The sequence below is a fragment of the Saccopteryx bilineata genome, chromosome 2 (genome assembly GCF_036850765.1).
Source record: "Saccopteryx bilineata isolate mSacBil1 chromosome 2, mSacBil1_pri_phased_curated, whole genome shotgun sequence".
Taxonomy (NCBI): domain Eukaryota; kingdom Metazoa; phylum Chordata; class Mammalia; order Chiroptera; family Emballonuridae; genus Saccopteryx; species Saccopteryx bilineata.
Genome location: NC_089491.1, coordinates 126,324,399 through 126,343,892, shown reverse-complemented (window position 1 = coordinate 126,343,892; position 19,494 = coordinate 126,324,399). Strand labels below are relative to the sequence as shown.

The window sequence follows — 19,494 nt, the reverse complement described above, 5'->3', positions numbered from 1 at the left end:
AAATTTTATTAAATGTTTGTGGCAATGCATCAAATGAATTCCAGACCTATATAAATACACAGGCAGCTGTTTGTAATTTTCATTTTTATCAGTTGTGAAAGAGTATAATGTACTTCCTGCACCTTATTTTCCGAATTTGCATTTTATCATCTTTGGCTACCCAGTATATAGTAGGGAGAACGTGAACAACTCATTCTTTGAATTTTCATTTTTGATTGCAAATCAGATGATATCTGGCACTTTTCTCTTTTCTTGTTTTTCTCTTCTCTGAACTTCCAGTTTTATTTGCTCCCATTTCTTCTTGGCTCTAATAAAACATACAAAATATTTCAATTATTTTCTTTTTCATATTCTTCAGGGAATCAACCTTTTGAAGGTCTTTGCTAATTAGCATAAATCTAAGGACAAAACAAAAACTAAGTTATTGTTTTACATTTTCACAATGCCGTTCAAACCAATTCCGCTTCTTTCTGAAGCTTACTGTGTTTTGAATTTGGACAGAGGGATGCAAAGGAATGAAGATAACACTATATATATATATATATATATATATATATATATATATATATATATTCAATATATATGGCTGCACTATGGAGCATGCAGAATGAACAGAATGAATGATCCACCCAATGGAGTCAGGTACCCTCAGTCACACCAACTATGTCCCTAACAGAAAGAAAATGTGACCTCAAGGAATGCTAGCAATGAGAATGACATCTCTAATTGCTCTCAGCAATTTTCTTCAATTCCCAACACACATTTTTCTCTCCTATTGCATTAGCTTCATAACATTCAATGATATTTTCCCAAAAGGCTCCTCTTGCCCATTTATATTTCTGTGGCCTTGAAACATAGATATTTCTTAGAGAAATAGCCTAGTGGCAGCTTGTGTTTCCTGCCTCCTGCTTCCATCAGCCCATCTGTCCGCTGGTAAAGGCTGAAATTGCTCCTCTGTGCCGCAGTAGCAGGAAGTGCAGGGGAGGAAACACAAGCTCATCTTTCTGTCTCTTGTTCTGGTGATGAAAACAATTGGAAAGAATTAGAGTTTAAGGGTTACAAATTTCCCAGTCAAAAGCATGGGTAAATTAAGAAAACTAATTTTATTTTGTTATAACTGGTTTTGATTTTTTTGACTGTGAACCCCATTCTGCCTAATGTAGAAAACTTATTGGTCCTTTGCCCATAAACTTCATCCAACTCAGTGATTCCTTAGTTAATTCACATTTATATTTCCATCACATTCAGACTTGAAATTCTTTCTTAGGGTTTTTCTCCCTCCTGCACCTTCCTGCTGCTTTTCCTGATTTCTAGGGTTGGGACAGGGAAGAACGGTTGCTGCTGTGTGACAACTAGGAAGAGAATGCCATCTCAAAAATCTTGTGCCTCAGCAAGGCCTGGATCACGTGTTGGTGAATGGTGGCCCAGATAACATAGTCAAGGTTACTCAATCTTGAATGTTCACCCTAATTACCCAGGGCTGTTGTTAAAAAGCAGATTCTGATTCAACAGGTGTGACATGGAGACCCTACATTTCTAACAAGCTCCCAAGTGATGTCCTTGCCGGTGGTCCTCAGATCATACTTCAAATAACAAAGGTGTGATTGGAGGATAATAATGTCATCTGTTGAGATTCCAGCTGAGCCTTCCCCTCCACTAGGGCCTACCCACAGAGGCATCTTCCTGATACATCTGTCAGCCTCATCCAGGAGACTTTGTGTAACATTGGCCTCTCTCCCAGGAACTCATTCTTATTGAAACTCACAGGAATCTGCAATGCCCTCTCAAGCAAACCTGGAGCTTAGAAATCTCAAGAGGCTGTCTTCAGGCCTCTCATGCTAGATATGGCTTTCCCTCCTGCCAACCACACCATCAGATGACATTGAGAACTTCTCTCCAAAGTTTACCCTCCATCACCTCCACCTGCATCTGGGAAATGCGATGAAGATAATGTTTATGCTCAGGTTCTTATAAACTTCAAGGGGAATTCTGTCACTGATTTTTCTACACCTGTGGTTTGGCATAGCTGGAGATGGTGGGAAAAATAAAGTTGGACTGACTCCACATTGTATCTGGTCCCTTACTGCTTCTCCATACCCTCCTCATTACTCTACAGATTGGAAAAAAAAAATGTGGTTTTGTCAGCTCACATCCCATGTCACATCCCTTTTTCTGTGCCATACATAGGTGGTACACATTTCATGGTCTGAAATCACCCCTCTTTCTCCCAAGTCCTTCTGTAATTCATGGTTAACTACCTGGGATGGGAGGGAGGGTTCTGGGATACAAGAGCAGTTACTGGGATGAGACATGGGTGAAAACTACCTCCCTTAATACTCCAGATAACATCCCACTCATGAAGAAGTCATGGAAGAAAAAGATGTGACTTGACAATATGTGCATTTATCCAGGATTTCCACTGACTTTGCATTTTCTTCCCCGCAAAATTAAGTGCCATCACGCTTAAAAACCCAACACATAATTAAGAGAAAATATAGTCAATTAATTTGTACTACAGCAGAATTTCTTGCAGCATAGTATGTTTTGAGAAGAGATGGGGGAAAAGAAAAAAAATTGACATAAATATATATATATAACAAGTCTGCATACTATATCACAGTTGCAGTCAGAGAGTTTAGAGAAATACCACTTTAGATGATCTCAGGCCCGTGACCAGTTGGCTCAGTGGTAGAGCATCGGCCCAGCATGTGGAAGTCCCAGGTTCGATTCCTGGGGAGGGCACACAGGAAAAGTGCCCATCTGCTTCTCCACCCCTCCCCCTCTCCTTCCTCTCTATCTCTCTCTTCCCCTCTTGCAGCCAAGGCTCCATTGGAGCAACGCTAGCCTGGGTGCTGAGGATGACTCCATGGCCTCTGCTTCAGGTGCTAGAATGGCTCTGGCCGCAACGCCCCAGATGGGCAGAGCATCAATCCCTGGTGGGCATGCTGGGTGGATCCCAATCAGGAGCATGAAGGAGTCTGTCTGACTTCCTCCCCACTTCTAACTTCGGAAAAATACAAAAAAAAAATCTCAGTTATTTACATTAGAAATGGGACAGTTTCTAATCTAGATATGTTCCGGTTTATTCTGGGAGGCTCTTGTATAGAGCTTCTGGATTTCAGATTATTCTGAAAGTTCCAGGCTACTGATTTAGATAGGAACTCCCTATCTAGAACTTCTTTCTGAAAGGTTCAATCTTCTGAAAAGTAACTGAAACCCTGTGTGGTTTTCCAAACCTACTGACTCAGCGTCAGGATAAGCTAGGAGAAGACACCAAGCATTCTAGCCAAAGAACAAACTGAGGTTGGATCTGCTACAAACCTGCAACCTGGGGACCTCCCAGGATCCTTAGACCCTCCCAGAGAACAGAGCACAAAAAGGAGACCACAGTCACTATGAACCTCCTGGCCTCAAAATTCCACCAGCCAATATTTGTCTACCGTAACTAGAGTAGGGCTTTAATATTTTCTGTCAATCAACCTAGAAACGCTGAGGTTGCTGGTTCAAAATTCTGGGCCTACCTGGTCAAGGCACATATGGGAGTTGATGCTTTCTGCTCCTCCCCCCTTCTCTCTCTCTTTCTCTCCTCTCTATAATGAATAAATATTTTCTGTCAAAATATGGTTTTATATACTTGCTTTGTGGTTCAACAAAGAATGCATGTTAGCATATTATATGCTTGTTGCTAAGGAGAAAAATATGTAAAAATATTTTTGATAACTCATAAGAGTAGGCAAAGGAGAGCACAATAAAACAAAGTAAAATTATATTGCTAGTGGAAAAAGAACTAGTAAACTCAAGTAATTCTGTTGGTATATATAATAAAATTTTTCCAAATTTTCTAGAATAGGTGCCTTGAGCTTAGAAGTTTCTCATTGATTTTTAGAATCAAATGATATATTAAAATCATCAGTAAATATTTACCTGTATATATCTTTTCAGTTTTTGAATATGTTTTTGTAAAAGGAATTTTTCTTCGCCAGGTTGAACCATTATATGATGTTGACATATATTTATCTGGGGGGGAAAAAGACTGAAGTTAAATATTGCATAACTTTAAAATCATATTCTATGAGTGTTTTAAATTTATAAACATTTCAAATGTGAAATTATTCTCTAATTCATTTTATGGTTTCAAAGCTCAGGGACACAAGTGAGCTTATTAAGACTAAATTATCAATGAACATGGTTACACATTTCTTAACTGGCTGTTTAATTCCTTAAAAAAGACTGTCTCACATGAGACTAAGCTAGAGGAAAGAATGGTATCTAGATGTGATAAAAATATTTCTTCACCTTGTTTTACTATGACTTTGCATACAATTCTGCAAATATTTGTAGAAAAGAAAGAAGAAAGAAAGAAAGAAAGAAAGAAAGAAAGAAAGAAAGAAAGAAAGAGAGAAAGAAAGATGACGTCAGAGTAATGGCGGAGTAGGAAGCGATACCGATAAATCTCCCCCAAAACTCAACAAGATCTTCAACCAGAAACAGAAAAACCTATACTTGGAGCTTCCAGATTCTTCGCAATACACCCAAAGGTATGATTGAGTGAAAAATTGGCTAAATATATAACCAAACCCCGAAGGAAATAGGGAGTAAGAAATGCTCCGCCTTCCTCACTAACCTAAACAGGGCGGCTTTCTCTGGTAACTGTGAATATAGAAACTGAGGCGGGCAAAGGGGGTGAATAGATCCAGGCCCCCGCAGCAAAAACGGCCGAACCAGGCTGTGGCTCAGAGATCCAAGCCGAGGAAAATCTGATCCTGTGGCAACCCGGGCAATACAAGCTAACACTCACGCCAAACCCAAACAAAGAAAGACAAGCGGAGCGGCCATTTTACCCGGTCTCCTGGTCGGTGCGCAGTTAGTGGAAGAGAGATTTCTTCCTAAGCCGCGGAAGTGGGTGCCCGTGTTGCCCCACGGAGAGGCAGGGTCAGAGGCCTTTCTGTGGGCTGAGGGCAGAGTCTCTGGGCAGCCCCAGCGCCCTGGGAAAGCCACGCACGGGAGGGAGTGAGAACTAATCCCAACGGTGGAGATTTTCCGTGCTGGAGGCTGTTTCACTCAGAGGGAACCACGGCCGGCCTCATATCCTGGTTTGCGCGCGCAGATAAGGAGTGAGCGATTCCTCCGAGTGCCTCCGCAGTGCGCGCCCGTGTTATCGCACAGAGGGGCAGAGTCAGGGGCCTTTGTGTGGGCCAAAGCGGAATCTCGAGCCGCCCCAGCGCCTTGCAAAAGCCGCGCACGGGGGACGGAGCGAGACTCAATTCCAACGCTGCAACTTTTCCCTGCGGTTGGGGGTTTCACTCAGAGCGTGAGACTGCTGGCTGGATATCCTGGTTGCAGACAGTGAGTGAGAGTTTCCTCCAAGCGCCCCGGAAGTGGGCGCCCGCTTGTGTTACCGGATAGAGTGGCACAGCCAGAGGTCTTCGAGTGGGCGGAAAGCCCGCCTGATTATGCTAGCAGCTCTGACTGACTGAGCCTTACCCAGAGCCCTGTGCTGAGTGGAAATAGAGTGGGGAGTTGCCAGCAATTTGAGCATCTTACTATCCAGGCAGAGGCAGCACCAACCCCATACCTGGACTATCAGGCTACTAATTGAGGAAGGAAAGACTAGGAGAAAGGCTCCAGGAACACGGACTCTCTCACTGTCGGAGCCTATAAATGCTAATGAGCCTCGACTCCCAACGAGAATAAAGCACAATACATAACATTGCCATAGAGACTTATCAACTGCAAACCTCTACCTGAGCGTGCCAAAGGGGCAGAACCCGGGGTACAGAGTCACCGACCAGGAAGAGGGAGAGAAAAAGAAAAAGCAAGAAGATAACCTCTCAAAATCAAGAATAATCTGCAGACTTTATAACCTATCCCATTTTATTATATTTGTTCGTTTGTTTCTCTTATCTTCATTCTTGAGACTTTTTTTTCCTCCTCCAATTTGGCCGATTAACTTTCTACCGGTCTTACTCTCTCCTCTCCTTGAACTACACTACCCATAAGTGTTACATCTCCCATTATCATTTCTCTTCTCTTCCTTTCTCTCTATGAGGGTTGCACTCCAAACCCTTAACTCTCTCTCTCTCTCTCCTTTCTTTTTTCGTCTTTTAGTGGTTCCCTCTTTTTTTCTCTCTCTCTCTTTCTTTTCTCCCTCTATATTAGTTTCTTCCTTTCGCCTTTACATCTCCTCTCATTCAAACCTCAATAACAAACAAATTATCTTATCTGGGACTCAAACCTATGTTTGTGGCATTTTGGGGGGTTTTTACTTCACCTTTTTAACTCACTAGCAGTGCTCCCATCCCTGGCTCTCCATATTATCTAGTTCTTGTTCCACTAAATACAATAGTAAGTTTTTAATTTGTCCCCCATTTTTCCATTTTCCTCTTATTCCTCTCATCATAACTCTTAGAAAACCAACACCTAAAAGCAAATCATTTTATTCTTGACCCAAATTTTTTCCTTATTTGCTTTTTGTGGGTCCATACGCTCTTTTTTTTTTCTTTTTTCTTTTATTTCTTTTCCTTTTTTTTTTTTTTTCTTTCTCTCTTTTTTGCCCCTTTATTACTTTTCCCCAATTCAGGCCCTCCATCACAGGCATTGTTTGTTATAACTCACAGTCCACCACAAGATTTTCTCAAGAAAGAGGGGAGAGGAAAAAAAGAGGGGGGGAATAATTTCCTTTTTTAAAAATTTTTATTTTATTTTATTTTTCTTTATTTCATTATTAATTTTTTTAAAAAAAAACAACTCTTTTCGATTTGTTATTTTTTTATTTTTTTAACTTTTTATTCTTTATTAAATCTCATTAATACTATCAACAAAACCACCCTCAGATGCCATTAAGGAAGAGAAAATCGAATATCATGGATACAAAAGAAAGAGAGGTAACACAGCTAGATGAGGAAAAATCTATGGAGAAAAAATTTAATATATTGGAAACCTTGGAGCTAAATGACAGAGAATTCAAGATAGAAATCCTAAAAATCCTCCGAGATATACAAGAAAACACAGAAAGGCAATATAGGGAGCTCAGAAAACAACTCCATGAACACAAAGAATATATGTCCAAGGAAATTGAAACTATAAAAACAAATCAAACAGAGATGAAAAAATCAATTCACGAGCTGAAAAACGAAGTAACAAGCTTAGCTAATAGAACAGGTCAGATAGAAGAGAGGATTAGTGAAATAGAAGACAAGCAACTTGAGGCACAACAGAGAGAAGAAGAAAGAGACTCAAAAATTAAAAAAAATGAGATAGCCCTACAAGAATTATCTGACTCCATCAAAAAGAATAACATAAGAATAATAGGTATATCAGAGGGAGAAGAGAGAGAAAATGGAATGGAGAACATACTTAAACAAATAATTGATGAGAACTTCCCAAGCCTGTGGAAAGAACTAAAGCCTCAAGTTCAAGAAGCAAACAGAACTCCAAGTTTTCTTAACCCCAACAAACCTACTCCAAGGCATATCATAATGAAATTGACACAAACCAACAGCAAAGAAAAAATTCTCAAGGCAGCCAGGGAAAAGAAGAATACAACATATAAAGGAAGGCCCATTAGATTATCATCAGATTTCTCAGCAGAAACTCTACAAGCTAGAAGAGAATGGACCCCAATATTTAAAGTCCTGAAAGAGAGGAACTTTCAGCCACGAATACTATACCCATCAAAGCTATCCTTCAAATACGAAGGAGAAATAAAAACATTCACAGATACAGAAAAGATGAGGGAATTTATCATCAGAAAACCCCTCTCCAGGAATTACTAAAGGGGGTTCTCCAATCAGATACAAAGAACAAAAAAAAAACAGAGCCACAAGTAAAAGCTCCAAGAAGAACACAATAAAACCAAATTTAAACTGTGACAACAACAAAAAGAAAGAGGGGGAGAAGACGGAGATTAACAGTAGCAAAGGACGATGCAGTGCAAAAGTACTCACAAAATAGTTCACTACAATGAACAGGGTAGGGACCCTTTTCATTACTCAAAGGTAACCACCATTGAAAAAAACCACCACAGAAGCACATGAGATAAAAAAGATAGCAACAGAGGAAAGATGTATGGAATACAACCAAATAAAAACAAAAGATAGAAAAACGAAAGAGAAGGATCAAACAAGACACAAAACTAACAGAAAGCAAGATATAAAATGGCAATAGGGAACTCACAAGTATCAATAATTACACTAAATGTAAATGGATTAAACTCACCAATAAAAAGGCACAGAGTAGCAGAATGGATTAAAAAAGAAAATCCAACTGTATGCTGCCTACAGGAAACTCATCTAAGTAACAAGGATAAAAACAAATTCAAAGTGAAAGGCTGGAAAACAATACTCCAAGCAAATAACATCCAAAAAAAAGCAGGTGTAGCAATACTCATATCGGATAATGCTGACTACAAGACAGGAAAAGTACTTAGAGACAAAAATGGCCATTTCATAATGGCTAAGGGGACACTGAATCAAGAAGACATAACAATTCTTAATATATATGCACCAAACCAAGGAGCACCAAAATATATAAGACAGCTACTTATTGATCTTAAAACAAAAACTGACAAAAATACAATCATACTTGGAGACCTCAATACACCGCTGACGGCTCTAGATCGGTCATCCAAACAGAGAATCAACAAAGACATAGTGGCCTTAAACAAAACACTAGAGCACCTGGATATGATAGACATCTACAGGACATTTCATCCCAAAGTGACTGAGTATACATTTTTCTCCAGTGTACATGGATCATTCTCAAGAATTGACCATATGTTGGGCCACAAAAACAATACCAGCAAATTCAGAAAAATTGAAGTTGTACCAAGCATATTTTCTGATCATAAAGCCTTGAAACTAGAATTCAACTGCAAAAAAGAGGAAAAAAATCCCACAAAAATGTGGAAACTAAACAACATACTTTTAAAAAATGAATGGGTCAAAGAAGAAATAAGTGCAGAGATCAAAAGATATATACAGACTAATGAAAATGACAATACGACATATCAGAATCTATGGGATGCAGCAAAAGCAGTGATAAGAGGGAAGTTCATATCGCTTCAGGCATATATGAACAAACAAGAGAGAGCCCAAGTGAACCACTTAACTTCCCACCTTAAGGAACTAGAAAAAGAAGAACAAAGACAACCCAAAAGCAGCCGAAGAAAGGAGATAATAAAAATCAGAGCAGAAATAAATGAATTAGAGAACAGAAAAAACTATAGAAAAAATTAATAGAACAAGGAGCTGGTTCTTTGAAAAGATCAACAAAATTGACAAACCCTTGGCAAGACTTACCAAGGAAAAAAGAGAAAGAACTCATATAAACAAAATACAAAATGAAAGAGGAGAAATCACCACGGACACCGTAGATATACAAAGAATTATTGTAGAATACTATGAAAAACTTTATGCCACTAAATTCAACAACCTAGAAGAAATGGATAAATTCCTAGAACAATACAACCTTCCTAGACTGAGTCAAGAAGAAGCAGAAAGCCTAAACAGACCTATCAGTAGAGAAGAAATAGAAAAAACCATTAAAAACCTCCCCAAAAATAAAAGTCCAGGCCCTGACGGCTATACCAGCGAATTTTATCAAACATTCAAAGAAGACTTGGTTCCTATTCTACTCAAAGTCTTCCAAAAAATTGAAGAAGAAGCAATACTTCCAAACACATTTTATGAGGCCAACATAACCCTCATACCAAAACCAGGCAAGGATGGCACAAAAAAAGAAAACTACAGACCAATATCTCTAATGAATACAGATGCTAAAATACTAAACAAAATACTAGCAAATCGAATACAACAACATATTAAAAAAATAATACATCATGATCAAGTGGGATTCATCCCAGAATCTCAAGGATGGTTCAACATACGTAAAACGGTTAATGTAATACACCATATCAACAAAACAAAGAACAAAAAACCACATGATCTTATCAATAGACGCAGAAAAGGCTTTCGATAAAATACAACACAATTTATGTTTAAGACTCTCAACAAAATGGGTATAGAAGGAAAATATCTCAACATGATAAAGGCCATATATGATAAACCATCAGCTAACATCATATTAAATGGCACTAAACTGAAGGCTTTCCCCCTTAAATCAGGAACAAGACAGGGTTGTCCACTCTCTCCACTCTTATTTAATGTGGTACTAGAGGTTCTAGCCAGAGCAATCAGACAAGACAAAGAAATAAAAGGCATCCATATCGGAAAAGAAGAAGTAAAGGTATCACTTTTTGCAGATGATATGATCCTATACATCGAAAACCCCAAAGAATCCACAAAAAGACTACTAGAAACAATAAGCCAATACAGTAAGGTCGCAGGATACAAAATTAACATACAGAAGTCAATAGCCTTTCTATATGCCAACAATGAAACAACTGAGAAGGAACTCAAAAGAATAATCCCCTTCACGATTGCAACAAAAAAAATAAAATACTTAGGAATAAACATAACAAAGAATGTAAAGGACTTATATAATGAAAACTATAAACCATTGTTAAGGGAAATCGAAAAAGATATAATGAGATGGAAGAATATACCTTGTTCTTGGCTAGGAAGAATAAATATAATCAAGATGGCTATATTACCCAAAGCAATATACAAATTTAATGCAATTCCCATCAAAATTCCAATGACATTTTTAAAGAAATAGAGCAAAAAATCATCAGATTTATATGGAACTATAAAAAACCCCGAATAGCCAAAGCAATCCTAAAGAAAAAGAATGAAGCTGGGGGCATAACAATACCTGACTTCAAACTCTATTATAGGGCCACGACAATCAAAACAGCATGGTATTGGCAGAAAAATAGACACTCAGACCAATGGAACAGAATAGAAAGTCCAGAAATAAAACCACATATATATAGTCAAATAATTTTTGATAAAGGGGCCAACAACACACAATGGAGAAAAGAAAGCCTCTTCAATAAATGGTGCTGGAAAACTGGAAAGCCACATGCAAAAGAATGAAACTGGACTACAGTCTCTCCCCCCTGTACAAAAATTAACTCAAAATGGATCAAAGATCTAAACATAAGACCTGAAACAATTAAGTACATAGAAGAAGACATAGGTACTCAACTCATGGACCTGGGTTTTAAAGAGCATTTTATGAATTTGACTCCAATGGCAAGAGAAGTGAAGGCAAAAATTAATGAATGGGACTACATCAGACTAAGAAGTTTTTGCTCAGCAAGGGAAACTGATAACAAAATAAACAGAAAGCCAACTAAATGGGAAATGATATTTTCAAACAACAGCTCAGATAAGGGCCTAATATCCAAAATATACAAAGAACTCATAAAACTCAACAACAAACAAACAATCCAATAAAAAAATGGGAAGAGGATATGAATAGACACTTCTCACAGGAAGAAATACAAATGGCCAACAGATATATGAAAAGATGCTCATCTTCTTTAGCTATTAGAGAAATGCAAATCAAAACGGCAATGAGATACCACCTCACACCTGTTCGATTAGCTATTATTAGCAAGTCAGGTAATAGCAAATGTTGGAGAGGCTGTGGAGAAAAAGGAACCCTCATCCACTGTTGGTGGGAATGTAAAGTAGTACAACCATTATGGAAGAAAGTATGGTGGTTCCTCAAAAAACTGCAAATAGAACTACCTTATGACCCAGCAATCCCTCTACTGGGTATATATCCCCAAAACTCAGAAACATTGATACGTAAAGACATATGCAGCCCCATGTTTATTGCAGCATTGTTCACAGTGGCCAGGACATGGAAACAACCAAAAAAGCCCATCAATAGATGACTGGATAAAGAAGATGTGGCACATATACACTATGGAATACTACTCAGCCATAAGAAATGATGACATCGGAACATTTACAGCAAAATGGTGGGATCTTGATAACATGATACGAAGCGAAATAAGTAAATCAGAAAAAAAACAGGAACTGTATTATTCCATACGTAGGTGGGACATAAAAGTGAGACTAAGAGACATTGATAAGAGTGTGGTGGTTACGGGGGGGGAGAGGGAGAGGGAGTGGGAGGTGCACAAAGAAAACAAGATAGAAGGTGACAGAGGACAATCTGACTTTGGGTGGTGGGTATGCAACATAATTGAACGACAAGATAACCTGGACTTGTTATCTTTGAATATATGTATCCTGATTTATTGATGTCACCCCATTAAAAAAATAAAATTTAAAAAAAAAAAAAAAAAAAGAATGACAAATAAATATATAAAATTTAAAAAAAAAAAAAAAAAAAAAAGAAAGAAAGAAAGACACCTAGAAGGTACAAACCTTATTCCCTTTTCTCTCCACGAAGTGACTCCCATGATGGCAGATTGCACTACCACAGTGAACTCACTGTTCTAAGAAACTAAAACTTTTCTATACTGACTTGGTCCTTAAATATCTACTTTCCTCTGACAGCTCTATATTTGAACTATCATTAACAATTTTGGGTTTGTGTTTTCAAAATAGTACTAAAAATGTATTTGTGGCCCTGGCCAGGGGCTCAGTGGATAGACCATTGGCCTGGCATATGTCCATCCCAGGTTTGATTCCAGGTCAGGCCACACATAAGAAGTGACCATCTGTTTATTCCCCCTCCCCCTACTCTCTCTTTTCACCTCCTGTAGCAGTGGCTTGATTGATTCTAGCATCAGCCCCAGACGCTGAGGATGCTTAGTTTGAGTGCATCAGGCTCAGGCACTAAAAACAGCTTGGTACTTGAGCATCAGACCCAGACAGGGTTGCCAGGTAGATTCCCGTCAGGGTGCATGCAAGAGTCTGCCTCACTATTTCCCCTCCTCTCACCAAAAAAAAAATATTTGCTTTCCCCCATGTTGACATTTGCACTGATGATGTGAAGATAATAGTGAGTATCACAATGGCCACCTTAACACAAGTGTAGACAATAGCACCAAACTATTCTAGTAGTCATTGTATTCATCACAACCACCTACTCATAGGAAAATATAATAAAATTAATAATAATATAATAATAGTAAGAAATAAAATTAAAAGCCAGTTGTACCTAAGAATATCCTTCTTTTTATATATAAATCTATACATAATTCTATTCTAAATCAAATTAAAAATCATTTTAAGCTAACTTCAGTTTAAGTAGTAAAAGAAAGATCCTAAGAGAGACATAGCATTTTTAGATACATTTCACAAAATATATAACATTCAGAACTTCACTAACTGGGCTGTGAACATAGAAAAATCTAAACTTGCGATTATAGGGAATTGAGCAGCCTTTTCTTTTTTTCTTTCTTTCTTTCTTTTTTTTTTTTTTTTTTTTTGTATTTTTCTGAAGTTGGAAACGGGAGGCAGTCAGACAGACTCCCACATGCACCCGACCGGGATCCACAGGGCATGCCCACTGGGGGCGATGCTCTGCCCATCTGGGGCGTCACTCTGTTGCAACCAGAGCCATTCTAGCGCCTGAGGCGGAGGCCATAGAGCCATCCACAGCAACCGGGCCAACTTTGCTCCAATGGAGCCTCGGCTGCAGGAGGGGATGAGAGAGACAAAGAGGAAGGAGAGGGGGAGGGGTGGAGAAGCAAATGGACGCTTCTCCTGTGTGCCCTGGCCGGGAATTGAACCGGGGACTCCTGCATGCCAGGCCGACACTCTACCACTGAGCAAACCGGCCAGGGCCGAGCAGCCTTTTTTTGATTGAGAAGTTAGACTCCAGTTTGAAAGAGCAAAATTTATCTGAGACATGAAGAAAAAGATATTTGTTTCCTTCCTCTCTTGTGACCTTATACTTCCTGACATAGATTATGATTTTGCCTAGTACATGATGAAATGATTTAGAAGCAATCTGTGCATTACGGGGAGAGATGAAAGGCTGTCAAAAATATTGGAGTCACCCTCACACTAACCCTTTCAGAAAGTAATAATCATATCACTTCTCAGCCTTTTGACTAAGATCAACTATAGAAAGTAAACATGAAGGTCTAAAGAAAACCCAAGGCACTGGCCTGAAAGATACTTGAACAATACAGTTAGTGGAATAAAAAACATGTCAACCATTTGAAGACAATTGTCAATAGTAAAACAGTCCTGGGTGGTTGGCTCAGTGGTAGAGTGTTGGCCCAGTGTGTGGAAGTCCCGGGTTCAATTCCAGGTCAGGGACACAGAAGTGACCATCTGCTTCTCCAACCCTCCCCCACCTCTCTCTTGCTCGCTCCTCCTCATTCTCCTCCTCTTCCCACAGCCATGGCTTGAAAGGTTTGAGCAAGTTGGCCCCAGGTGCTGGCCCCAGCACTGAGGATGGCTCCATGGCTTCCCTCAGATGCTAAAATAGCTCAGTTGCCAAGGAACAGAGCAGTGGCCCAGATGGGCAGAGCATCACCCTGTGGAGCGCTTGCTGGATTCCGGTTGGTGCAAATGTGGTAGTCTGTTTGCCTCCCTGCATGTCACTTAATAATAATTTTTTTAAAAGAGTGAAATAAAGCTATTTGGGGGAACAAAGTATAATGCTCTGAGACAAAAAGCTAACAAGGTTCTATGTCAAGTCACCTGCACCAACATACTGATTTTCATATCCTTTAAGTTATATGCACTCTTACACATGGAAGAAATTCTCTCACTAGTTTTCTAAGAAGGTGGGGGGGGGGGTCTGGAAAAAGAAGAGGGGAGCAGGTGACAATGAAGATTCACTGGGCCATCAGGAAATTCCATGGGAATACAGCCACAGACATGAGTAAACTGTATACATAAAGAGCCTCACCTGGACAGAGACCGAGTTTGGGTTCCTTGTTAACATTGACTTTATTGTAGAACCCGTTTGTGGGTCTGCTGCAGGGAGGTGCGTTCAGTGAGACAGTCCTGACAGCATCCCTCTGAACATGGATATAGGATGCATTCTTAGCATTTCTGTCTTTATTATTGCGATGGTAACTCGTTTTATTTTTGGGGTTAGGGGTCTGTAGTGCTGTAAAAGAAAGGGGCGAAGGAGTGAGAAATAAAACAAGCTGGTTTCATACCCATAAATAATATATGGCACTTTAAGTGTCTGAGAGCATAATGGTAAATAATGTAAGCTTAAAGAACTACAGCTAAAATAACATATTTCACAATGATGATTTGTTTCTCAGGTATAAAATGTTATTTTATATTTATCTCCTTTTAAATTAAAACTTAGAAATATCAGCTAGATAGACACTCTACCTTTCCGCACTCCTTGGCTAGGGAAGTTCTTTGGTTCATCATAAACCCATTTTCTTCTTTTCACGCCTTTAAAATGAGGCTTCCTCACTGGCTGGACATCATTCACTTAGAGGAAATAGAAGTTTTTACAGTTACGTTAAAATCCTTTCGTCTGAAAATTACTGTAGGATATAATTACATATTGGTGCACTCACATGTCAAGCAAGAGAAAAAAATAAATTTACCACCCAAATACTTTACTTTCTAGAACAAAGGGTGATTTGTTTTTAAGTACCAAAAAAAAATCTATCTTGAAAATAGATGAGAAAATTTTCAATAAGTAGCATTCATTCCTCAGAGAAAAAAAAAATGCTTTTCTTCATCCAGAGCCACTCTAGCGCCTGGGGCAGAGGCCAAGGAGCCAACCCCAGCGCCCGGGGCCATCTTTGCTCCAATGGAGCTTCGATGCGAGAGGGGAAGAGAGACAGAGAGGAAGGAGAGCGGGAGGCAGAGCATCGCCCCTTGGTGGGCAGAGCGTCACCCCCTAGTGGGCGTGCTGGGTGGATCCCGGTTGGGCGCATGCGGGAGTCTGTCTGACTGTCTATCCCCGTTTCCAGCTTCAGAAAAATACAAAAGAAAAAAAAAATGCTTTTCTTCAATGTATGGATTCTTTTAAAAGAGCATAAACTATATTCTAAATATATGATGGATCTATCTCATTATAATGTTATTTTAAGTAGTTTTAGTATTGTTATTTTCAACAAAAACATTTTTATTTTTAGTCACAACTAGTACTTTTGAAAGAGCTGGATTAATATAAAATACTTTTAGAAAATTTTGCCCTAGCCTTTTAAGATACTAAGAAGTCTTGTGTACAGATAGTTTGTTGAAACAAGACCAAGCAGTCAGAATTTTTAAGTTTTAAGATCACAAGATTATTTACTTTTTACTAGCTTATTTTTTTTATAAGAAAAATGCATGCTCAACTTTCCAGAAATTTTTAAGGTATATTTCTCCAGAGACTTTTAGTAGAGAGGAGCTTTCTTTGTTCTTTCTCTGTGGAGAAATCCCAAATATTCACAAATAACTAACGCACAGAGAAAATAAACATCAAATGTACTGTGTAGCTTGCATTAGCTCTCTATAGTGGACTAATAAATGTCTTTGCCCTAGCTCTCAACCTCAACTTGAGCACTAGGCCTTCAATAAAACTCAGATTCACTGTCTCCTGTGCAAATATGTTCCACCCTTACACTCAAGTTCCCACTCCTAGGATTTGAAAACCATGTTTTTAACAAGTGCCACTAAACCGAGCTTCATAAAGCATCCTAGTTCCTTCAGTGTCTAGCTGGAATCCAAGAATATTACACAGGATTTTTTTTTTTTTACAGAGACAGAGAGAGAGTCAGAGAGGAGGATAGATAGGGACAGACAGGAGGGGAGAGAGATGAGAAGCATCTTTTTTTTATTTCTTTTTCCGTTGTAGCATTTTAGTTGTTCATTGATTGTTTTCTCATATGTGCCTTGACGGGGGGGGGGGGGGGGGGGGGGGGCTACAGCAGACTAGTGCTACTGAAGGGCTGAGTTTTTGTTTTATTTAATTTTAATTAACTTATACAGCCACATGTGGGCAATGACTACTGTTATTAGTGTAGCTTTAGTTTTTTGTTTATTTGTTCTCTTGCTTGCTTGCTTACTTGTTTTTGATGGATTGGACTAAACGTTTCTGTTTAAGTGAGAAAGAAAAGAAGAGAGATGTACATGTGTTTTTTATAACAATCCTTAATTTGATTACAAGTGCCTTTTTCTACTCTTGAAAATATTTACTAGTGGGAAAAAGAGTAGATGAGGTTGGTTAATATTTAAATCAGGGGTCAGGAACCTATGGCTCGCAAGCCAGATGTGGCTTTTTTGATGGCTGCATCTGGCTTGCAAACAAATCTTTAATAAAAAATAATAATGTTAAAAATATAAAACATTCTCATTTATTACAATCCATTCATTTCCTACCGTTCATGTTCATGGTTGTGGGTGGTTGGAGCCATTCACAGCTGTCCTCCGGGACAACACCAAATTTTTATTGGATAATGCATAATATATACTGTACACAGGTCGTTGTATGGCTCTCACGGAATTACATTTTAAAATATGTGGCATTCATGGCTCTCTCAGCCAAAAAGGTTCCCAACCCCTGATTTAAATAGAGAATATGTAACATCCTCTAATTACAGGATAGCTGTTATTTTCGTCTGTGGCTAAGACAGCTACCCAGCAGAGAGGTACCAGTTGGGGAATTCTAAGCGTGGTAAAGGCATCATAAAACTATGAGGGTGTATTTTATTATCATAGCTTTTGATTATTCACAGACTATAGTAGTAATAATTATTAAATGGGGGAAACATAGAAGTGATCATGATATTAAAATTCTTCAGTGTTTGCAAACAAAGCTTTTTAAGAAAATTCAATCATATTGAGTATTTGAAGTTGGAAAAAGAAACTAAACATGACTTGGTGCCACCATTTAAGAAAAGTGGTAAGTTTAGAGCTGGCAAGACTCCTAGAAATTATGTAACCCAAAGGGCTTATTTTTCAGGCTAATCAGATAAAATGCCATGGTCAAACAAGTAGGGACAGAGCAAGGAATGGAAACTTAGGACTCTTAACCCCTATTTAGTGTATTATATTTTTATGTATTACCCTGGCTATTATATTGGTTTCCACAAAAATCAAGCTTTATGTTTAACATAACTATTCAAATTATAGGTTGATTAAAATCATAAGTGGTTTATTACCTTTAGTATTTGAACATTTTGACGTAGTGATTTCTTTCTTGTCAGTTAAAGCTTTATTTTCATCTACTCCAATAAATATGATCTTCTGTGGAACGGAACAGTCACCTCCTATGACAATATCTTACTGTTAGTGGCAATGATGGCAGAAAGTTTTATAAAACTACCTTTCTATATAGGATTATCCTTCTCTACAATATCTTTTTTGTTCACTTTTGTTTAAATACCTCTCACTGATACCCTCCCCATATCAATATATACTGTTCACAAAAATTAGGGGATATTTCAAAAATGCATATGGATCATGCATGTGCATGTATGTGTATATAAATACAGTGTGAACTTACATATTTATAATTGCAAGAAAATTTACATAGTCAACACATTATCCTTTAACCTATAACAGTCTTTGCTTCCACACTTTACCACCCTTTAGAGATATAGTAAATATAATTTATCTTCCATCTAATATCTTCAGATATATAAAAGCAGTTTTTGTGTTTCTTAAATGACTTCTATGTTATTTTCAGGATAAATATTGATCGTTGCATTAAATATTACTTATGTACTTAATTTCCAGATGCTTCACCACGCAAGTCACCCATCTCAACATGCAATAAATGTTTCAAGTAACCTTTTTATGAAGTGAGCTGCCTTGTACAGAAATCAGTGGAACTAGTATAATAGTATTTGACATTTATGGAGCATTCTTTTATATGTCAGACACTTTTCTGAGTACTTTAAATGATTTATCACACATACTTATCTTCCTATACTACTCCTAATAATTCAATATGTTTTACCTTAGCTATTTGCTAGCCGACACAGTACTGAATCATTCTGAAACATTGTGGCCAACAAAAAACATTTATTTTCCCTGCAATCTGTATTATGTCAGGTCTTTCCAACTTAAATAAAACCTATGAATAATGTCTTGATCTTTGTTTTTTCATTTACTTTAATAAGGCATTTTTTTTTTCAATTTAATTTACTGGGTGATATTGGTTAATAAGATTATATAGGTTTCAAGTGTACATTTCTATGATTCATCATCTGTATGTTTCATTGTGTGCCCATCACTCAAAGTCAAACCTTCTTTCATAACCATATATTTGATCCCCTTTACCCTTTACTAACTCCCCCACACACCTTTTCCCTCTGATAACCACCACACTGTGTCTAGGAGTTTTTGTTTTTCTTCTTTGTTCATTTATTGCTTTCAGTGTTAGATCCCACATATGAGTGAAATCATATGGCTTTTCACATTTGCTGTCTGACTTATTTCACTTAGCATGCTATTCTCAAGATCCATCCATGTTGTCACAAATGGCAGTATTTCATATTTTCTTATGACTGAGTAGTATTCCATTGTATATATGTACCACATCTTCTTTATTCAATCATCTAATAAAGAACATTTCAGTTGGTTCCATGTCTTGGCCACTATAAATAATGCTGCAATGAACATAGGGGTGTATATATCTTCCCTCCCCCCTAAGTTTTTATTTATTGATTTTGGAGAGAGAGAGAAAGGG

At 38.1% G+C, this 19,494-nt stretch overlaps 1 protein-coding gene across 1 annotated transcript in view; it reads right to left on the bottom strand.

Annotated features, from left to right (window-relative positions):
* Positions 1–281: 281 nt before the first annotated feature.
* The window catches only part of C2H12orf50 (chromosome 2 C12orf50 homolog), a 35,057-nt gene continuing 15,844 nt past the window's right edge, over positions 282–19,494 (bottom strand). Inside the window, exons 7-11 of the mRNA XM_066254796.1 lie at positions 17,963–18,070; positions 15,192–15,296; positions 14,752–14,955; positions 3,925–4,017; positions 282–307 (exon numbers count right to left, since the gene is read on the bottom strand). Coding sequence (XP_066110893.1) covers positions 282–307; positions 3,925–4,017; positions 14,752–14,955; positions 15,192–15,296; positions 17,963–18,070 — 536 coding nt within the window. The remainder of the gene's footprint in view (positions 308–3,924; positions 4,018–14,751; positions 14,956–15,191; positions 15,297–17,962; positions 18,071–19,494) is intronic.